We start from the raw sequence: 23,427 nt of genomic DNA, 5'->3' as shown, positions 1-23,427 counted from the left end.
CCTTTTGTTAGAGAAGTTCTAATGCCCCCATGTTTTGGAGCAGGGACTTGAAATTTGGCAGGGGGTGGCTTTTGTCATCTCCATGAAACCTGCCCACATTTGGCCAACTGATAAGCTTTTGAAAAGTTGCAGTTTGCACATGCCCAGTAGAGATTTGATAGACCTTAACACCTGAAGTCTCAAAAGATTCCATCCTCACCGAGCATACTCCAGCCTCTCAACTCCTAGTTTTGACCAGACTGTATATGCAGACTGGGACAGGAAGCCATGAAGGCGGGAGAGATGGGGGCTTGGAGTCAGTTGGCTGGGCAGGTCTCTGAGACTGGATGAGGAGCTGGGGGGAGACAGGTGAGGAACTGTGAAGGGGGAACTGGGACTGCTAGGCAAGTTGACTGGCATTGAATAAGGAGAGGGGGTGATTAGGTGGTTCTAGTGGTTTATAAAATTGTTTGTTAGACAGATTTGTATAATACGCTTCTAGTTGAGCCAGTGGTAATAGAAATTTATATATCTAGTCTTAGCAAAATAAGTATAAATGAAAACACTAGTGAAACCAGTCCTACTATTTCAGTGTCAGATATAGTGTCTCTAACTGTGTACACTTCTCTTCTCATTTGAAAAAGTGAAGATCTTCTTTTGCTTGGGAAAAGCCTATCAGCTCTTGTAAATATCTGTTTTGGTGTCTTTCCTCAGGTCTGAGATGTGCATTCTCCTTATGTGGAGACTAATCAGTTTCTAGCTGGTGAGAATTTGCTCCTCTCTGTACAGAATGACACTCAAAAAGGCCTTCCACCAGCCACGCTATGCCCTCATTCCACCTTTACAATGCTCAGATCGTCCTAGACCTGTCACTGGAAACCTTTGTGCTTTCAGGCTGTGCTTCTCCCATCTCACGCAGTAGGACTCTAGTATGTGAGCATCCATTAATCCTCCAGTCCCAGTTATAACAGGGTATCTCATGCAACTTGTTCTCTTCAGAATGCCATCGCTACTTGAAATCAGGGCAGATGCTTCATCCCGTAAGAAGAGTTTGGCTGTAACCTTTGAAACAGCTCCCTGAGCTCTAGTGTGCAGGAAGAATCTTTGTCAGGATACTTGTAACTCTAACCATGATCCTGAACTTAGGGTTGACTGTTCAGCACACTCAGAAGAGCCAGAGGTCCTGATAGCAAAAAAAAAAAAATGTCTTTTGAATTATACAAGTGAAAAGCTCCCTTTCTCTTCATCTGCACTCTAACATGCTAGATATAATTAATTTCAGGTGTGGGTACAAGGAAAAAACATAAGACATGAGTATTTTGATGAGATGTGTATTTTAATTTGTATATTCATTCTGTCTCAGTTATAAAAATCTATCCTTTCTGTGGATGTGGCTGATAAAATAAAATAAAAAAAATTGGCACTTAGATCTGTTTGAGGTAGAAGAGCCAGCTCTCAAACTACCATCTACTTGACCTGTCTAGTTATTCAGAAAGACCTAAATAAAAAAGTCATCACAGCAGTGTTGGAGTTAAGCTGAGTATGGAGTATGTCATAATGCCAGCAGGCTCCTATATTTCAGGTGCTGCCTGTGCAATACTGCATCAGACTGTGCCCAAGCTAGCAGCAGTGGCAACTGTAGGGATATCTGCAATGTAACATTTTTGGACTGAAGAGTTAGGTCTGACTGCATATCTTGGACCTGAAACTCTTCAAGTAAATGTTGAAGAGTGTTTAGTCCATCAGGACTATCTTTTTTACTCTAGAAATATCCTTCTGCAGACCTGAAGAATGTTCATCTGCATCATCCTGTCTGGCTGACACAGTGGCATTCTCTACAGTTGGTCTTGAGGCATTATAGCTTTGGCATTGTCTCAGGTTATTTCCATCGAGAGCTTGATGATACTGGTGACCATTTTCCTACTAATATTTTGATCAGGGTGAAGCTGAAATGTTTTCCTTTGCAGTACAGGCTCAGAGGTAGCCTGTAATAAACCGAACAGCATAAAGCTCTTTTCTCTTTCCTGAAAGTGCGCCATTCTGTAAGGGTCGCTTTTCCCCCCTTTTTTAGCGCCTGATGCTTGTTTTTTTTGCCAAGTGAACTTTTTTAAAATCAGAATTTTACTTGGAGCCATTCTATCCCGGTAGTTTTAGATGTAGCCCATCCAGTCTTCCCTATATCCAGCCTTGTGGTTTGGCTGCAGGATAAATCAGTAAAGTTTTCTCCTTTATTGACTTTTTAAAGATCAGGGGCCAACCTCCGGCTAACTTTTGCCTACAATGCTAAGGAGCTGTTGAGGAGCAAGATTCTCTACCTTTGCTTGTGGAAGGCAAATTGAGTTTTATGTGCTCCTTGCCCAGTTAGAAATTCTAGAAGCAAAACTCAAAAAATACATTTGCCTAAAACACTTTGAAATCAGCTGTTAGGGATGAGATCAATACCCAACCAATAAAGCATTCTGTTCAGTTTGCCAAGGGGCAATATGAAAACCAATGAGGCAATTTCCTAACAGTGGAGGCAAAAACTGTTTTAGTGAAAAATTACATAAAATAAAGGATCTATGACTGTAAACTGCCACTGGAGAAAATGGAAGGAAAAACACAAGCCATTTTGGGAAGCTACATTTACCAAGAAGTAACTGTAGAAAGTTTGACTACTTCAGGAACTAGATCTAGGGGATGGTCCAGCTGGCCTCAGTTGTCTGTTTAAGCCTGACCATAGTCTGCTGGGAGTGGGAGCAGTCTGGGGCCCTGTACAGTCCAGGCTCAGTCATTTGATATTAGGAAAAACTTTTTCACTAGTAGGGTGGTGAAGCACTGGAATGGGTTACCTAGGGAGGTGGTGGAATCTCCTTCCTTAGAGGTTTTTAAGGTCAGGCTTGAGAAAGCCCTGGCTGGGATGATTTAGTTGGGTTTGGTCCTGCTTTGAGCAGGGGGTTGGACTAGATGACCTCCTGAGGTCCCTTCCAACCCTGAGATTCTATGATTCTATGATTTCACTCTGGGCATATCCGGAGAGCCAACACCAGAGGACAGCATGCTATTTGAAGGAGTGCCAGGAAAAGACAACACCAGATTGAAGAGTACTGATGGTGAGGAGAAGCAGCATCCTGAAAAGAAGGTCCTGAATTTGGGATTTTAGCAGCACAGGCTGGGACCCATCTCACTGTTTTTCATTTCTGTTAAGTCTAAAGACTTTGATAAAAAACTTGGAGCACACTAAACATAGGAAGCTAATGGGGAAATGGAACTCAATGCACCTGAATGCAAGTGTAGGTGAAATAAATACTGATGTGTTTTGGTTAAGAAATGCTGCATCTTTGGCTTCCTGTTTCCCACCATTTCTGGGGTGATCAGTTCATCCTGGTCCACCAGTGAGAACCTGTTGAGAGGAACTTATCAGCTTTCTCCAACAGCAATTGCTTGTATTCTGACAGAGTATGACTTGCCCTGGGTGTCTGTATACACAGGGATAAAAAAAAACCCTGTGGCTGGCCCGGGTCAATTGACTCAGGCTTGCAGGGCGTGGGTTCCAGGGCTGAAAAATTGCTGTGGTCAGGATGGAGAGTCCTAGAGCTCCGGTTCTAGCCCAAGCTCGAACGTCTACACAGCAGTTTTTAGCCTTGAAGCCTGAGCCCCATGAGAGTGAGTCAGCTGACCTGGGCCACCCGTGGCCGTGCTATGGGGATTTTATCCCTTTATAGACATACCCTAAAAGTGAAAAGGTAAAATAGCCCCAATTAACCGGCTAGATAGAGGCACCAGGTAGTTGATCTGATGTCTTCTGACAAGTTGGTTCTTGACCTAGGTCTGCTTTCCTTTGATTTATAGAGATCCAAATATCCATGAGGTTAAAAAGATGGGACACATTTACGTATATAGCATGTTGCTGTTCTTAAATTCATGTTATGGGACTTCCTCTGAACTTGAGGATGCTGGAGAAACATTCAAGTGGGATGGAAAAGAGAAACAAGTGGCCACATTTTTTTTTCCCCTACTTGAAGACATTAAACTTGTTCTAATGGGGCACTTACACTGGTGTTCATTCATATTGGGTGGGTCTAGCTTTTTAATATATTAGTTTTTGGTATGTACGTACTACCCTTGGTTCCATACAAAGGAAGAATAGATTGTCTTAATGTAACAGAGTAGTATTTTGACCTTTTCCCCTTTCTTGCGAGAATTCAGTGCAAACCTTTTGGAACTCCAAAGCTATGTTGACAGCATTACAAAAACATAAGGCATATGCAATGTCATATAAAAGGTGATAAAAACATAGTTACAAATTCTCAATCAACGCATTAAAATTGTTGTGTGTGCTGAATAGTTGTAGTTTACCATCTGCCCTCTCCCTTTTTCTGATTTTCTTGGTTTTTATGTCACAAGCTTCTCTCCAGTGTATTTTTCACCTTTCTTATTTGTCAGCCAAAGAGGGCCTTGAGAGACCCATGCAAGGCTTTGCCTTCTCTATCAGGGAAATGCATGGCCTATAGAGCACTGTCACGACGGACCAAGGAGCAAGGAGGGCATTTCACTGTAAATATATTGCTGGACTAACCCTTAGGAAAACAAATTACACATAATTACAAGCTGCAAAGCTTACTGTATGTACCCTCGAAGGGTGTCTTTCAAAAATATATTATTCTTTAACAACAAAAAATCAATTTACTGTGGGAAGTGTTGGGTACGTTGTACTAATATGTACAGCACATTAGTAAAATGAAAGTAAACAAGTGGAAATGGCTTTGCTCGCCTAAAATAAAAATCATGAGCTCATTTATCATTCCTTTCACTCTGCCTATATTCGCACTGGTAAGAAGAGGTCAAAGCTGGTAAACAAATACATTCTGTCTCCATTGGAACAGCAAGAGACTAGAAACATAGTGAAAAGTGGCTGGTGTAATAAGAAACGAATAGAAAGGCATTTTTCAGGTTCTTTCCCCGGAAACATGTTGCATCTAAATTGCATTATGTAGTTTAGGCAAAATGCACTAAATTTCAGCTGAGATTAAAACTAGAATTTTCAAGCATGAATGTCTGAAGTTAGATATCTAAATCATTAAGCACCTCAGTAAATGGGCATTGTGTTCCCAGGGGGTTTTACCGTGGCGATAAAGGGTCACTTTGCAGGACGATGACGACAGCAGCAACATCTCCCTCAGCAATCGTCTAGGTTCAACAGATGCTAGCTGGCATTCAGGAAATTTTGGAGTATCTGCTACACCTTTAGTCCTCTGGACTGTGTCACAGCTTGTTGAGGGTCCACTTAGCCGTGATCTCAATGTTTCATTCTCCAGTGCAAGGGAAGTCAACTTTCTCGAACTCCATTATAGTGAGATTTCTGAGAGGAGTCATTTGTCTCTACCTACCTGTGAAAGAGCCATTTCTCTTGTGAGACCTTAATACTGTATTAACTGCCCTTATGGGGCCTCTGAGCCCCTGGCAATCTGTTCTCTGTCTCATCTGTGCCAAATGATAGCCTTTCTTGTTACTATCACATCTGCAAGAAGAGTATAAAAGTTGCCAATGAAACAAATTTGCGGGGTATTGACAATACAGAGAAGCACTGGAATATCCTACCAGAAGATTTGGATGAACTTGAAAACTGGAATAATAGAAATAGAATTTAATAGTGCAAAATGTAAGGTTACGCTCTTAGGGATTGACTAAACAGGAACTTTTGCTATACGCTGGGTACTTATCAGTTGGAAATAATATAGGAGGAGAAGAAAGACCTGGGAATATTGATGACTGAGTCGCCAGTGTGATGTGGCTGTGAAAAAGGCTAATGCAATCCTAGGATGCATCAGGCAAGGTATTTCCGGTAGAGATAGGGAAGTGTTGTTACCATTATACAAGTTACTGATGAGACCTCATCTGAAATAGTGTGTGCAGTTCTGGTCTTCCATGTTTAAGAAAGATGAATTCAAACTGGCACAGGTGCAGAGAAGGGGGCTACTAGGATGATCAGAGGAATGGACAACCTACCTTATGAGAGAAGACTTAAGGAGCTTGGCTTGTTTAGCCTAACAGAACAGAGGCTGAGAGGAGATATGATTGCTGTCTATAAATACATCAGAAGGGTAAACACCAGGGAGGAAGTGGAGTTATTTAAGTTAAGGGCCATTGTTGGCACAAGAACAAATGAGTATAAACTGGCCATCAACAAGTTAAGTCTTGAAATTAGATGAAAGTTTGTAACCATCAGAGGAGTGAAGTTCTGGAACAGTCTTCCAAGGATAGCTCTGGGGGTAAAAAACCTAACTAGTTTCGAGACTGAGATTGATAAATTTACAGAAGGGGTGGTATGGTGAGGTTGCCTACAATTGCCTGTGGCCCATCTGCGACTGCTACGAGCAAATATCTGCCACAGCCAGAGATGGGACACTAGAGGGGGAAGGCTCTGAGTTACTACAATGAATTATTTCCCAGGTATCTGACTGGTGGGTCTCACCCACATGCTCAGGGTCTAACAGATCACCATATTTGGGGTCAGGAAGGAATTTTCCCCCAGGTCAGATTGGCAGAGACTCTGGGTGGGTTTTTTTTGCCTTTCTTTGCAGGTTGGGTCCTGGATCATTTACTGGTTTGAACTAGAGTAAACAGTGAATTCTTTGTCACTTGAAGTCTTTAAATCATTATTTGAGGACTTCAGTAACTCAGCCAGAGGTTAGGGGTTTATTACAGGAGTGGGTGGGTGCGATTCTATGGCCTCTGATGTGCAGGAGGTCAGACTAGATAAATCATGATTGTCCCTTCTGGCCGTAAAGTCTGAGTAAGTCAGCTGACATGCCTTAATGGCAGAGACCCAGTATACTCAGTTTTTCAAAGATAGAGTGTGGTCATTCTTTAAGTAGACTCTGAGCATCACCTCCTACCAATGCGGCTTGTGAATCATCTGAGTGGAGTATATGTCTGCAACCACATGAAGAAGAAAAGACTTACCTACCTGTATGGTAACGGTGGTTGTTCGATATGTGAGTGCAGATGTGTATTCCACTCGGATGTGCGCACACCCGCTGCACTGAAGCTGAAGAACTTTGCCTAGCAGTGCCTGTAGGGTGGTGCTCATGGTCTCTGACTTTTAGCCTCTCCTTAGGTTATTTAAGGGCAGCACCAGCCTGGCCCACCTGAGTTCCTTTGCACTGAATGTCAAGAGTTAAGACTCTGATGCAGAGGGGACGGAGGTCAGGTTGTGGAATACATGTCTGCACCCACATCTGGAAGAACAGTTACTGTACAGGTAGGTAACTGATTTATTGCATGCATGTGCACATATAGAGCTGCCGGTGTACATACCATCTTGGGGGTTGCCAAAGCAGTCCACACCACCTCCGCAACATTTCCCAGGCTCTTGAGATCTGAAAAAAGGCTACTGGGGAAGAGACACGGTAAGATTACATCCAGTAAATGTACTTGCTTCTCCTGATGCTCCAGCATCACCCTTCACCTCCCTTCCCCACAAAGAGCACTACCTCCCCTGGGAGCCTTACCAAGCTGGATGGGGAGATGACAGGGTCACATGGAAGGATGAAGAGGGAGTGTTTTCCTTTCATCCCTAGCGTGGCTGACTCCCATCTGTGTAGCTGAAATAGCTGTCTTCTGTTTCCTTGTAGAATTCAAAGAAAAGCAGGTAATAAGGAAAGAAAGCACAACAAAATTTAAGAATTATGTATTGAATAAATGAAAGAAACAATTGCCTACTCCCATGCTACAGTGCGGAGCTCATGTTAATATAGCCTAGGTCCAGTGTCAGTCTGCCAGAGGCCGGCAGTCTTTCCCCATAGCATTTCAAAGTGTGAGGGCATGGCAGGGTGTAGCCCCGGTCCTCTCACTGTAGGTGTGATTCTGGCCTGCGCAATCAAAGTCATGGCATTTGGAACAACTACAAAGTACTAATATATAGAGATGTCAAGTATCAGAGGGGTAGCCATGTTAGTCTGGATCTGTAAAAGCAGCAAAGAATCCTGTGGCACCTTATAGACTAACAGACGTTTTAGAGCCTGAGCTTTCGTGGGTGAATTCTTTGTCACTTGACAAAGTACTTGCATCCGAAGAAGTGGGTATTCACCCACGAAAGCTCATGCTCTAAAACGTCTGTTAGGTCTATAAGGTGCCACAGGATTCTTTGCTGCTTATATAGAGATGGACATTCAACTGCTGGTTTCCTGCTTGGCTTTTGGGTTCAGTTGCAGATTTAAAAAGGGGGGGGGGGAAGCCTAGATCCCAGTACGGGAAACTTCATATCTCCCCATTGACTATGAGGGTAGCTGAGGTCAGATGAAGTATTCTGTCGAATGTGATTTAGGTTTTTCTATAGTGTCTGTGTGCCAGCACTCCCTGTGTTTCAGTATTTGGCAATGGGCAGAGTATTCAGTGTAGAGCACTTGACTATGGAATGCATGCCACCTGCTGGTCTAAAAGAGAGAACTTCTGTGCACCTTTAGGGCATGATGCAAGGCCTGTGTCTGTCTTGTTTTCTATTTATTGTATTACCATAACACTAGGATTTATAGTCATGGACCAGGACCCCCCATTGTACTAATAGGTTTGTTTTGTTTTGGTGATTGTTCTTATTTTGCTATTGGAGGAAAACTTGGGTGCTACAGTGTTTGTGTGTCCTTAGATGTGATGGCTAAGGAACATTTTATACACTTTATACATCTAAAATTAAATAAAATGTGTATATATATGCTGAGTTATCATTTAAAGAGGTGCGTGTGAAGTACTGTAACAATCCTTGCTGCCTTCTATTAGTTAGAGAAACTAGAGTGCTGTAGTGGAAGTGATAGTGAATTTTCCATGTGTATATAATGTATATAACTATAAAATGTTGGTTTTAAATAATTAAAATTTGTATTATATCATATGAAACTTTGTTTTATCCAGTTAAACCAGACCAGCTAACATATGGTGAGACATGATTACTTTTAAATATGCATGCTTGAATAGAAAACCTCATTAAGAAAATTGTTTTTCTAAAGATATTAAAATATTTGACCACATCTCTGAGAAAGCTAGTAACAGATGTCAGTGCAGTGATTAATTTGGAAATTCAGTACAGTAGCCGGCGCTATGTTAAATGTATTTTAGCAGTAATTATAGATTTTTTTTTCTTTTACAGTTCTGAACATAAAGCTGTACTGTCCCTTCTGGCAGCTATCTCCTTAGTTATGATCTTTATTCTGGTTCAGAGGAGATGCTCCCTGGTTTCGAAAATAGCGATGGCACTTGGGCTCTTGGGAGTCTACAGTTACCGGGCAGCCATTGGAAATGTTGTATTTCCATGGCAACAAGACAGCAAAGATATCTCAAAGTAAGTTCATCAGCAGATATGTAAATCAACTTCTAGAACAGTCGTAACACTTTGGATACTGAAAAATAGCACAGTTATCTCTGAGTGAAGGGACGGTTCTTTTAAGGATGTGCACTAACAAGTTTCGTGTTATGTCTTTAGATAATTTTTGAGTACAATAAAGTGGCATGTTACTGTACCATATCTCAAATTGGAAACCTGTCAAAGGCTGACACACACACTGACTACCTTGAGGCACAGCTTATTGATCTAGCCAGTTACCATTTTTTTCCATTTCCATTATTTAATCTGTCTTATAAAGATTACTACCTTTGTTGTTTTATTTACTGTTGTGTTGATTTGCTACATTTAGTACAGAACAATGCCAAACGGACTTATTTATAACAATGAAATGGTTTACTATTCGACTACAAGGCTAAAAATACATTTAGAAAACAGTTTCCCTTTCTGTTTCTTACAGCTGAGAGTTGTATAATATGCCCTTTCAAGCTGTCATAGATGTCTGCTTTTGGAGTCTAAAGCTTGCAGCGTTATACAACTGAGAACTTTCAAAGCTAAGAGTTTTGAGTCTCCTTTCCCACCACAACTGTCAGCAGGTGATATGTTGTTTACCATGTGAGAGGAAACAACCCAATGATGCTTCTATTCACGAGGGCTTTTTTCCTCATACTCAGCATTATCTACTTTTGGAGTGCTGGAGAGTAGCTTTGATTCTTTTATAACCTACCTGATAGTTTTCATTTTTTATTGTGCTATAGCTGGACCTGCAGCTCCAACATGTTCTAAAGGGAGCATCAGAATTATGGGAAACCCCCAGGATGCATTCCTGTAGTCTTTTGGGGGAAATTGTAGAAAGATGATTGGCTTGTGGCTAGAATAAATTGTGCAGAGATCACTTAGAATTTGACCTGAGTCTGGGTAGCTTGGGTTCAGGATTTGGGATCAGAGGCCACACCCTCTGTAAGAAGTGGAGATTGAGAATGACCTTGGAAAGCATCCTAGGAAAAGATTTTCAGACTAAGGCCAAGTGTACCAGTGGTGCATATATTTCTTTTATATGCAGTAGAGATATTTGAAGAGAACTTCACTTCCTGAATTAGTAATAAGGTATTTGATCTTCTGCATACAAAAATCTCCATTGGCTTTTACTTGGAGAATCTGGCTATGTGCTTGAATGTGTTTGTCTGGAAAGACATCTGATTGCTAAATATGATTTTTAGTTTTATGTTTTATGTTTGACTACAGTTCCTTAGGGTAGAATGCAGTTCCTTCAGTGAGAGGGAAAATACTGCAATGTGGAACAGAATGTTCACTGCATCCACTGAGCTGCAAATTAAAAGAATAGTTACAATAAGTGGAGTTCTTACATTTACAAAGTAAGCAAAGCTTTCACTGACAGCTGATTTACACTATAGTCAGCGTCTTAATTGCAATTAGAATTGACTAAGAAATTCAGGGCTTTTATACTCTCTCAGCTTAATTTTAAATGTGACTATGGTGATTTGCTTAAACTGCTATGTCAGACCTTTCATTTATAGCGTTGATTATGCAGTGGCTTAAAAGTTATTTAAATTAATAAAACCAAACTTCACAATCAGTTAAGTGGTGGCTGACTGAGTCTCACATTTAAGAGTGAGACTTGCATGTTAACATTAAACGACTATTTAGTTGTAGAAATGGCACAAGGCTTTTTAAATTGGAGAATTTTAGTGCTTTTTGAAAATGAGAGCAGGTATACTACAAGCTTTGGTGCACAACTCTGCAAATACACCTCAACCTTGTCTTTATGCTATCCTTAGCATTACATCAGGGCTTCCCTGTTACTTGCTTTGGCAGGACATCCACTTTAAAACTGCCAACTACCTTTACCTTTATAAGATAAAAAGACTGCCATAGAGACTGAAGTGCAGAATACATACGGTATGGGCTGCAGTAATACAGGTCTTTCTACCTTGCCTTGCAAATGTGCCGGAACTCTGATTCAGTCTGGTAGAAATATCTGGAAAGGCAACATGGTCCAATACTGGACTGCAGATCAGGAAATCTGTGGTTTTTATTTGTAACTCATTATTTGCTATGTGATCTTCGCAAGTTACACTTTTCCTAATTTGGTAACTTGACCATAATGTGAGCAATATATGTTGTGTATTAGGTTACATATAAAAACTACGTTAAAAGAATGGTAAGGTTGCAAAGTCAAGCACCTAAAAGGTGGGAAAGTCAAAAAAAATTTCTGTGTAACCTTCATTCAGCCCCATTCTGTGTGTACATTGCCAGCAACGTGTAACTTCATGATCACTTACTATTTTTACATCAGGACTCCCTGCCTCATTCAGTGCACAAAATGAATGGTGTTCACTGAATGGGCAGCTGTTGAATATTTCTCTTTTACTTGTGCCTTATTTACTGCACACTATCCAAACCCTGAATTCCATACAGAATTATTTCCTCATGGGATTTTCTCAGGAGCTCCTCACCATAGCTGCTGATTGCTACACAGACATTAATGAACTGATTCAGAGGATCTCTTGTGAGATGATAATATTCCCATTTTACAGATGAGGAACTAAGATGCACAGAGATTAAAGCCAATATTGAAAATTGGGCCCTAGTGGATGCTCTTGACAGAGGTGTTACTTCTTTTATAGCACATACATTAATAGCACAGCTTCCATTGACTTCAGTTGCACTTGAGTGCTCAGTGGGTCAGCAAATGAAGCCCCAAGTTTTTCAAGCTGAGCACTAAGAAAGTGAGAAACAGAGTGGCCACTTGTGAAAAGTTCGATTTGTGACTTGCCCAGCATCAGTTAGAAGCTTGGTGGCAGAGGCATGAATAGAGCTCAGGTCTTTGGTGTCAATGTATTTCCCTAATCACGTGGTCATCCTTTCAGTTCCTGGAGTCCCCTACATTACAGGCAGTCCTTGACTTTACCATGTTCGAGTTACGACAAACGGCACTTACGACGCTTCTGCATTGACACCCTGATTCAACTTACAACTACAGGTTTTGAGTTTACGACGCTCGGTCCAACAATGGAGTAGACTGCAGTTCTGAGTTCCGACTTATGATACAATTGTAAGGAACCAATTGTGTCGTAAGTCTGCCTGTATTTACCTCACACCAACTAGTTTCTGCAACAAATGACACAGGTCCCTCCAGACAAAAGCCTCATCCACTATACAACCTTTGAATTTATGCTAAATGAAGCAGAGGTTCTGTGAGAAAAGTGTGTGATCATGCAATCATGGACTGTATCGTGTACATGCACAAGGGGGCTGAATTAGGATTGCACAGGAAACCTTAATTCTGGCATTTCCTAACTTTTAAGTGCTTGACTTTGCAATCCTAATATTATTTGAACATAGCTTTTTGTGCGTAATTTCCTCATTTTTAAAAAGCAAACAAAAAAAATCCACTATTTGGAACCATATTAAGCCCACATGTGGTTTGTTAACAGGGTAGGAACCTTTAGATCTGTGGCCCAGACCTCTGCTATTTGAGGTAATGGGATAATTGGTAGAAAGCATAGGCTCTTACCTCTTTATAGGCCAGTCACTAAAGAGAGACACATTTTGCCAGTGAGTTTCAGACAATGACCGATAGCAGAAGAATGTTGACTCAGGACTCTTGGCTTCAGTTCCATGGGCTGGAAAGGAATGTCCTCAAGTGGTTTCAGACCCTTCTGCCTCCTGTGGCCTGTGCCCTAGCATGTCACTGTGTCCTTGCTGCATATCATTCATCTGCATTCCAGTCAGACGGATTCTTCCTTCTCCAGTTTAGCCTGAGCACCACCAAGGGGGAGCACTGAAGATATAGGAGAGACGGTCCCTGCCCTGTTCTAGTACCCAGCACTAAAGCATCCCCCAGCAACTGCTCCTCCTGGATGCTGTTTAGCTCTTTCAGCCCCTTGAACTTGATCTGTGAGCTGTGTGGGGATTGAGCATGCTCAGTACAAATGGAATCTTTGGAGAAATTTGCTTCCAAACTTTCTCTGTTGATCATGGATAAACGACAGTTGTCAGAAATTTAATATTCAGACAAGTTTGAATACATATTTCACAGGGACGACAAAAGGCATCCCTCTGATCTAAGTACCACCACTTGCTGAATTTCAACCCTGCTTCAAAGTATGGAAATGCTAGAGCTTCTCAATGAAATGTTAGGAGAATGTTTTCACATTGGGAAATATTTCCCTAACCTAATCCTTGAAAATCCTTAGCTGAGCTGTTTGCTGCATCTCTCTCTCTCTCTCTCTCTCTCTCTCTCTCTCTCTCAAAAAAAAAATTAGCCAAAGGCAGAGACTAGCATGGAAATTTGGCAGAGTTGTAAACCACTGAAATTAAGTGTTAGGCAACCTTAGTTTGCCATTGCTGCCAGTTTTGTCTATAATAGAATATTTTTGGAAGCTTTTTAAGAAATCCCACAGTTAATCCTTGCTTACATGAAGAAAAATAGAATTCATATATAGCTTCTGACGTGTGCTACTTAGAACATATTTGATACTGGAGGCAGTAATGGTCTGGTCTCGCTTCTTATGTGATCAGTGGAAGAAAAATAGCTCTATTAAAAACAACAGCAACAAAAGCTTGAACTTTCTGCCTCTGCACTTCTCAAATATCCCACTGGACAGCAGAGGTGGCCCCAGTGTGTCCAGGCATAGATCAGAGGCAGTCTCCTCTATGCTTGACTGCAAAGTGCAGGTGCCTCATTTGATGACAGTTATTACAAGAGGAAGAAGAATAAACAGCCCAGTAGCGTTCTCCTGCCCTTGGAGACTCTGCGGGAAAGTGTGTCTCTGGTCTGAAATTTCCCTCTCTCCCCCTCCACTGAAGATAAAACTACAGTTTCCAGTTGTGGCTGCTGCTCAAGGTGGATGAGGAAAAAGGTAATTAAAATATGCACACTCTTCCATGGAATAATTTGGCCCTTCTCTTTCCCTCTAATTGCCTATTTAAAAAGATAAAATGTGGACAGTGGAAAAAATAATTTAAAAAATGATAGTGTGAATAAAGTAAGACGATGTTCCATCGTCTTAATGTATGTGCTTGTTTGGGAGAATTTCGAGTTTGAAACTTCATTGGCCAAATAAGTCACAGCTTTTATCTAAGATGTTAATTAAGGGAAACACCTGTTGCTATTCTCTAAAGATTTTTTTCTTGTAACTTGTCTCAATATATTTAAATGACTCCTGTGAGGATAATTAGTGAAATAACTTGATACAGTAAAAGTGGTCTTATCCAGCATGTTGGGGGAATGGGGGTTGCTGGTAAGTGAAAAATGCAGGTTAACTAAGAGGGAGGGAGTTTGGGTGAGGGAGAGGGCTTGTGGCAGGAGGTTAGGGCACGGGAGGGTGTTCAGGGTGCTGGATCTGGCGGGTGGTTACCTCGGGTAGCTCCCAGCAAGCGGCAACCTGTCCCTGCTGCTCCTAGGTGGAGGCATGGCTAGGTGGCTCTGTGTGCTGCCTCCACTCATAGGCGCCACCTCCTCAGCTCCCATTGGCCGCGGTTCCTGGCCAATGGGAGCTGCGGGGACAGGGCTCAGAGCTGCCTGCTGCACCTGTGCCTAGGAGCAGTCGGGACTGGTTGCTGCTTGTGGGGAGCTTCCCAAGGTGAGCGCCCCCCAGATCCAGCACCCCGACCCCCTCCTGTGCCTTAACCTCCTGCCCTGAGGCCCCTGCTGTGTCCCAAGCTCCCTCACAGAGCCCTCTCTCTGCACCTGGTTCCATACCTCCAGCCCCATGCCCCTTCCCACACCCAAACTCCCTCCCTCTTAATTAACCGGCATTTTTCACTTACTGGCAACCCTCATTTCCCTGACATGCTGGATAAAAAAGCTTTTACTGTGTACTGTCAAGCCATGGGTGAACTAGTCAATGTCAGCACGATGTGAGACTGGAGCGCTTTTAAAAAGGAATAAGCTTTCTGGAAAGTAATTTGGGATAGATTCAGCTGGATCCTGGTTTTGCTGTACAGGGTTGCCACACCTCTTATTTCATTCATGGTGCCTCATGAAAGAAAAGAATCAGGTTCTCTGTCTAGAAACAATATGGAGTTTGCAGGATGCCTTTTTCCCTATCCTGTACATTTTACCGTGGAAAGGGAACCAGTTGCTTAGTAATCTGTGACAAACTTGACACGTTATCTACCTTTTGGGCCATATTTTTTAATTTGAAGATTTCAAAGATAATTTTCAAAGACATCCTAGCCTTATTTTTAATGTATAGTTATGAAAGGTGTTTATAATACTGGACACGGTGTTTTCAGATGTTTGGAAGTACCTGGGTAAATTCATGATTTGTGCTAAAATTGCCTCATTGCCCTGCCTGTTTTTTTATTTGACTTGGTTAATGTGATATCGTCATCTTGAATGTTTGCTCTTAAGGTGGTGCTTCTGTGATTCTGAGTTACATATGCTCCTTGATCTAGTTGCACACAGTACTTTGTATTAGATTTTTGCTTCTCATTAAGAGTGAAATTCTTTTACTTCAGACGTAGTATTTTCCAGTTACTTTTCAGTTGGTCACTTTTTAAAAGATTTTTTTAATTGGACATTTGCATTGAACATGTATTGCTCAGTAACAATTAGTTTTCTTACTGAGAGTATTCAGCGCAGCTGGTGTTTGTATAAGTAATTCCAAGCTGAAAAATTATTTGAAAATTGTGTCAAAAAGATGCAATTCCTTGCCTTAAAAATGGTGCTGTCAATTTGAAAAGACCGTTTTCTTCCAGAGTGGATAAAAATCAATGTTTTTTAAAAAAAAAAATCAAAGATGGGGATAGAAATGAAAATCCAGAGGTGGATAAGGAACTGGTTAAAGGGGAGACTGCAGCGGGTCGTATTGAAAGGTGATCTGTTGGGTTGGAGGGAGGTTACCAGTGGAGTTCCTCAAGGTTCAGTCTTGGGTCCGATCTTATTCAATCTATTTATCACTGACCTCGGAACCAAAAGTAGGAGTGGGCTGATAAAGTTTGCAGATGACACGAAGTTGGGAGGTATTGCCAATTCGGAGAAGGATCGGGATATCCTCCAGAGAGATTTGGATGACCTTGTAAACTGGAGTATTAGTAATAGGATGAAATTCAATAGTGAGAAGTGTAAGGTTATGCATTTAGGGATGACTAACAGGAATTTTAGTTATAAGCTGGGGACGCACCAGTTGGAAGTAATGGAAGAGGAGAAGGACCTCGGAGTCCTGGTTGATCGCAGGATGACTATGAGTCGGCAATGTGATGTGGCCGTTAAAAAAGCTAATGCGGTCTTGGGATGCATTAGGCGAGGTATTTCTAGTAGAGATAAGGAGGTGCTAGTCCCGTTATACAAGGCGTTGGTGAGACCTCATTTGGATTACTGTGTGCAGTTTTGGTCTCCCATGTTTAAGAAGGATGAATTCAAACTGGAATGGGTACAAAGAAGGGCCACTAGAATGATCCGAGGAATGGAAAGCCTGTCGTATGAAAGGAGACTTGAGGAGCTCGGTTTGTTTTCCTTAACCAAAAGAAGGTTGAGAGGAGATATGATTGCTCTCTTTAAATATATCAGAGGGATAAATACCAGGGAGGGAGAGGAATTATTTCAGCTCAGTACTAATGTGGACACGAGAACAAATGGATATAAATTGGCAGTCGGGAAGTTTAGGCTTGAAATTAGACGAAGGTTTCTAACCATCAGGGGAGTGAAATTCTGGAACAGCCTACCGAGGGAAACAGTGGGGGCAAAGGACCTCTCTGGCTTTAAGATTAAGTTTGATAAGTTTATGGAGGGAATGGTTTGATAGGATAACGTGATTTAGCCAATAGGTCAATAACATGCGACCACTGGTAATTAGTACCGAGGGTCAATGTTGGGATATTGAAAGTCTTTTTCCAGAGGGTATGGCTGGAGAGTCTTGCCCGCATGCTCGGGGTTCAGCTGATCGCCATATTTGGGGTCAGGAAGGAATTTTCCTCCAGGGTAGATTGGCAGTGCCCCTGAAGGTTTTTCGCCTTCCTCCGCAGCATGGGGCAGGGGTCGCTTGCTGGAGGATTATCTGCTACTTGAAGTCTTTAAATCAGGATTTGGGGACTTCAACAGCTGAGTCAAGGGAGAGAATTATTTCAGGAGTGGGTGGGTCAGCTTTTGTGGCCTGCATCTTGCGGGAGGTCAGACTAGATGATCATAATGGTCCCTTCTGATCTTAAGTTCTATGATTCTATGATAAACAATGGGACTCAGTGCTGTGTCTAGAAGATACCATCAGAGATGCTTAGTTTTGCAGTTTTCAAACTATGGATTTGTGTCTCCAGAGATAACAGGCTTGTTAACAACAAAAATGTTTTTAAATCAATAAATAATATATAGAGGTGAGACATAACAGACCTCAGCCCTATTGTCCCTCTGCAAATTTGTGTACAGAGTCAATCCCTGACCCCTCTCTAAAAGTGCAAAGTTTCAAAAAGTTCAATGACTAGAAGATTGTTGGGGGCAGAATAGATCTGACAAGGAGAAGAAGTCTGGAGATAAATGTGAGAAGGGAGGGACGAGCAGTAGAAACAAAAGTGAAACTGTTTGAACAGCATATTCCAGAAGTCTTGAGGTCTTTCCAAGCAAAAATAAAAAGTTTGTAAAATTTTGCCAACCCCCCTCTCCCGCCCCCTCCCTGCCCCCCCACCTAGGCTCCGCTCTGGAGGAGGCTGGAGGAGGGGAGGTCTGGGGGGCTGGGGGAGGGGCTGCAGGAAGGGTGGGGGGAGGGGGGTGGGGTGCAGGCTGGGGGTGGGGGTGCAGGAGGGGTGGAGGGTGTGGGGCAGGAGGGTGTTTGGGTTTGGTTGGGGGGGAGTGGAAGGGGGAGGGGGGGGGGGGGGGGGAGGGGGGGGGGAGGGGAGGGGGAGGAGGAGTGGGGGAGGGGGGAGGGAGGATGGGGGAGAGGCTAGGGGGCAGGAGGGAGGAGGGGGGGGGGCTGTGGGGGAGGGGATGATGGGCTGGGGATGTGGGGGGGAGGAGGCTGGGGCAGGGGGGGGGGGGATGAGGGATGGGGGGGGGGATGGGGGGGGGGGGGATGGGGTGGGGCTGGGGGGGGGGAGGGGGGCGGGGGGGGGGGCTGGGGGGCTGGGGTGAGAGGGAGGGGAGGGGCAGGGAGGGGGCAGTGAGCCCTGCCAGGCTGGGGAGGAGCAGGCACAGGGCCCGCGGCAAGCAGACAGCAAGCAGGGCAGCAGGCAGCGGCAGCAGGAGGCAGAGGCGAGGCGCGCAGGCGGGCTCAGACGCAGGGCAACGCGGCGAGGGGGGAGGGCGCGGGGGGGGTGGGGGGGGGGGCTGGGACCTGCTCCAGGGCGGCGCGCGCGGCGGGGCGGTGGCTGGGATGGGGGGGGGCACCAGGGGGGGTGGGGGGTGGGTGGGAAGCCCTCCCCCAGCATGCAGTCAGCAGCAGTCAGCAGCAGCCACTGCTGACTGCTGAGCGAGAAACAAGAAGACTGATGAGACACCGCAGCAGCTGGCTGCTGCTCAGCTGGTTCCTCTGGGGGGGGGGGGGGGGGGGGGGGGCTCTCCAGCCCTGGGGCGGCGGCGCGGCGGGCGCGCGCAAGCAGGGGAAAAAAAAAAATGGGGCAGAGCCCCTGCTTGGGATTTATTCCTGGGGCTAAAGCCCCAGAGCCCCATATAAGTCGGCGCCTATGTTTCCAAGTGTAGCCTTCATTGATTTTAGATCTACCATACCATTCTCTCACTAGAAGGGAAAACCTATAATGGCAGCCGGCTGTAAAAGAGACCCAGTTTGGGAATATATTAATGAAGTTCCTCTACTTGTGGGTAAGACAGGCATGCGTGCAAAATGCAAACAGTGCAACAAAGAAATGCAAGGCCTAGTTGTGCGAAACAACGTCATGAGAAGTGTTTCTTCTCAGGAGGAAGCTGCATTGAAGATGATGAAAGGAACATCACTTAAAAAATGTATAGTGTGTACCTTCTAAAAATGAAACCTACATCTATCTCTGAGGTGTGAAGAATATGCATTATGGTTATAGGAACCAACAAGAATGCACTTTTGTGTAGAAATCCATGATTAAATCAAGTCTTCCTGACTAGTGATTTAAATCAAATCCACCCTGTTTTCTTCTCCAACTTTGTGCCCTGCTTGAACTCAGGTCAGTCCAAAACACTCTCCTTCAAATCCTTTAAGACACTCTGCCATGATGCCTGCAGATCCCTGCCAGGTGGTGAGCTATGTTGTGAAGACAGCTTTCTTGTACAAATACATGCACATATTGTTAATTTACCTTTCCCCGCCTGTTGCATCTTGTCATTAAACTAGATTTTAAATTCTGAGGCAAGGACTGTATATTTATTACATAAGCAAGGGAGAGAAAAAGCCTTTAAAGGACGACAGACATTTTCAGCTGAATTTTTCGGGGGTGGGGAAGCGGAGTGGAGAGAACTCATTTCCAAAAATAGAAATTGTCAGTAGGGTATATATCATGATCGCATGGAAAAAAAATCTCTTGGCGGGCAACACTGTTTAATAGCTACTGGCTAATTGCTTTGCAGACAAGAAAAAAAATATCAATGCAAGGAAGTTCTGACTTTCATATGAACTGGACGTTAAGTGGAAAACACTTAAATACAGTACACCAATGTGCAAGCGAACACTAGCTTGTAGTGTGAGGTTTCATTTGTGTCTCAGCCTTCTAAAAAAAATTGCTTTGAAGGCTTAATGGTGGCTGTGGGCTTTTTTGTCTTTATATTTAGGAAGTCCACATTATTAGTGTCAGGTTTCTTCAGCCTTTAGTGGCTTGATAGAACAACATAGGAGCACAAATTATTAATGTTGGTGCAACTGAAAAGAACTGGAGCCCCAGATAATCTTCCCAATTTCCCCCCCCCCCCGCCACCCTTTACATTTCTAGTCTCTTTCTGATATGAACATGTAGTTTTTTGGGTCAAGGTTGCCTGCTAAGAGTTGTTCGGGATGCTAGTGCAAATTGGTTTCACAAAGAGTTGAAACATATGCATCTGAAAGGGAAAAGTTTTGCTTTGACTTTTTCCAGGAGATTCTGGCTAAGCTTGTGAATGCTTTCCCGGTTGAAATCAGATTTGTCCAAAGTTGGGTTATGTGATCCAGACTACCACCTCTTGAGCACCTGAGATGAGAGCTCCTGAATCAGTTTACTTTAAGATCTGAATTGATTCTGGTATCTATAGAGCAGGGCATGTTTGCACTCCACTCAGAACATATAAAGTAATTAATTGTGGCAATGGGAAAACTCTATTGTACTTGGTTTCCTAAAAATATTATTTTTGAGCATTTTTCTTGTCTTTGTATTACATAGCACAGAGGAGCCCTGGTTGTGGACTGGGACCCCATTGTGCTATTGAGTGGCTCAGTAGTCCACAGTGAATGTTGACTTTGGTCCAGTTGGCCCAATGAACAGAGATGCGCCCATTAATTTTTAGTTTGCATCTAGACACCTTCTCTTCCTCCCAGTTCTGCTTTGCCTTGTCTCATGCTCTCTTCTTCTAGAATAGCCGTTCTCAAAATTCTGGAGCCCAGTGATCACTTCAGGTTTTTTCAAAAACTTTTGCTCCCCTCTCAAATGCTTTCAAGCATGATACTGTGGCTGTGATGGTACCTGGAAATAGAGAATAAAGATCAATTTATGGGTGTACTAAAATATCAGTTGTAGGAAGTGCTTAGCATACATTACCTAAAATACTGGTTTGGCTTGAGAAGTGGTGAAATGTGGTGTGCTCTGATATTCTAAAACAGAAAATTGGTAAAATGTTTTTAGTACTACCAATGGTAAAACCAAAAGAATGGCTGCAATCTTAAAGAAGAATGTTGATAAACTGGAGAGCATTCAGAGAAGAACCCCAAGAATAATTAACAGGTTAGAAAACATGCCTTATAGTGATAGATTTAAGGAGCTTAATTAATTTAGCTTAATGAAGAGAAGGTTAATGGGTGACTTGATTACAATCTATAAGTACCAACACAGGGAGCAAATATTTAATAATAAGCTCTTCAATTTATCAGAGAAAAGTATAACATGATCCAATGGCTGGAAGTTGAAGCTAGACAAATTGAAAGCATAATTTTTTAACGGTGAGAGTAATTAACCATTGGAACAACTTACCAAGGCTTATGGTGGATTCTCCATAACTGACCATCTTTAAATCAAGATTGGATGTTTTTCCAAAAGATATACTCTAGGAATCATTTTGGGGAAGTTCATCATGAGCGGAAATAACATTTGGGCTGCCACCTACTTTGTTGATTCTGATGTCCTGTTGTATTTATGCCTTTTTTTAAATACCTCAGGCCTCCTTCCCCTGGACACACTCACATGTCTGGTGACCATATTTGACTGAATTCTGACCCCCATCCATGTCTGGCTGTCTGGAAAACCATAACTGGAGTTCCAATTGCTAACATAGCTGTTTGCATCAATACTGCATTAATACACTTTCCATTGTTTCCAGTATGGGAATGAGGTTATCTCATGGTTTCACATACTAAAAATCTCCCCAATATTAAATTTGGTTTGTTCTTTTGTTATTAACTTGTCTATTATAAATTGCTAAATTGTATAACTCTAGGTGAAGCACTTACTCTTATGCTAAATGTTAGGCCTTCTGCTAACTATCTGCTGCTTAAGCTAACAATACTTAAATTAACAAACTAACAGACTTTAGTAGGCCTCAACTTACTGCAAAGCCTATCTCAAATATTAATGTTTTGTTTTCCTACTACTATTACAGCTCTAACTTCTATTTTACTATCCTAAAGCATGTTAATATGCCTTAGCACAAAATATGCAATTTAATATTGCTCCCTAAAATCAGGTCAGGGGTTACAGGTCAGCAACATTTATTCATAAACTTTTATGATGATTTTGAAAAGGTTAGTTTTTCCTGGTTGTTTCTTAATTCTTTTCCTTTTCTACCATTTATCCTCTCCATTTGTACCCACCAGTGACCTGTCCTCGACAGCAGATTGTATTGTATGCTTCAGAGGATGGTACAGGAAACCCTATATCAGAAAGTTACATAAAAACCTGACCAGAGAAGCTTCCTAGCCTCATTTTAATGGTTTCCTTGTGCCTTGAAACATGAAAATTGATAAGTCATGACACTTTGTGCCTAAATACAAATTTCAGAACCTGATTTTAAACAAACATTTTTTTTAAATCTTAATCGCTCTTTGCACATGTACTTTATTTTCAGTAAGGTATCACATGCAGAAATGTATATGCAAGCAGAGGTGAATTTGTACAATAGTACTTGGGTGGGGGTGGGGGGGGAGAAAAATATAAAAACATTACATGTTAAAAAACAAACAAAAAAACACCCAAATTCTCTGAATGGAATGTGAAAGTTGAGACATTAAATACACAAGAAAATATTCATAAAACAGTAAGCCATATTGCTGCTTTTGTATATATTCAAGGTTGATTATACATTTAACTGAATAAAGTGATCTAATTACTTTGTCAAAAGTATAACCTAGTCAAGTTCCTGTTGTATGAACTTTTAACTTTTCAGTTTCCTAAATCTGGTGTGCTTAAAATCTCAAGCTTAATGTTAACCTCTCTTCACCTGCTACTAATTTGCAGTTTGCACATGTTACCAGAGTTGAAGGTGATGTAGTACTATGCATCCAATTATTCTAGTCAGGTGTATACTGTTTTTAAAATTGGGAGATTATTGTGAAAAGTCCATCCATGCCCACTGTGCTGGATTTTCTAAGGGAACTAGAGATCCTGGTTCTCTGTTTGGCTGAAATAAAAACATGGTTGAGTAATATTTTGATATACCCTTAATGCCTGTCACTTGACAGAGCTGACGTAACCCAAACAATTACTTGTCGAAAGAAACTTTTGACATCTTTTTAGATTTAGGATTTTAAATGTCAAGATTCATGATGTGTTAAACTGACAAACCATCTGGATGTTAATAAGTTTAGATGGAACTGGATAGGAGTAACAAATCATTGCAGTGACGTTAGCTGACTTAACAATTAAAAAAACTAATGTGGTCTTTGCCAAAGCTGTTTCATTGGGGTAACATGGTTTAAATTTGAAATATTCTAAAGCTATTCTGTTTGAAATACATTTTATGACACACTTGGCCGGTGATCGCACTTGAATTTTGATGCATTTCTCAGAAC

The 23,427-nt window shown here is 42.2% G+C and overlaps 1 protein-coding gene across 3 annotated transcripts in view; it reads left to right on the top strand.

The window, feature by feature from the left end:
• PIGG (phosphatidylinositol glycan anchor biosynthesis class G) overlaps positions 1-23,427 on the top strand; it is a 129,309-nt gene that overhangs the window by 66,652 nt on the left and 39,230 nt on the right. For all 3 annotated transcript variants that reach the window (XM_039545180.1, XM_039545181.1, XM_039545182.1), the window contains exon 10: positions 9,104-9,295. In XM_039545180.1, coding sequence (XP_039401114.1) covers positions 9,104-9,295 — 192 coding nt within the window. The remainder of the gene's footprint in view (positions 1-9,103; positions 9,296-23,427) is intronic.

Source organism: Mauremys reevesii, linkage group 6 (genome assembly GCF_016161935.1).
Source record: "Mauremys reevesii isolate NIE-2019 linkage group 6, ASM1616193v1, whole genome shotgun sequence".
NCBI classification, from domain to species: Eukaryota; Metazoa; Chordata; order Testudines; family Geoemydidae; genus Mauremys; species Mauremys reevesii.
The sequence above is the reverse complement of the archived record's forward strand: the minus strand, read 5'-3'. Positions and strand labels throughout refer to the sequence as shown.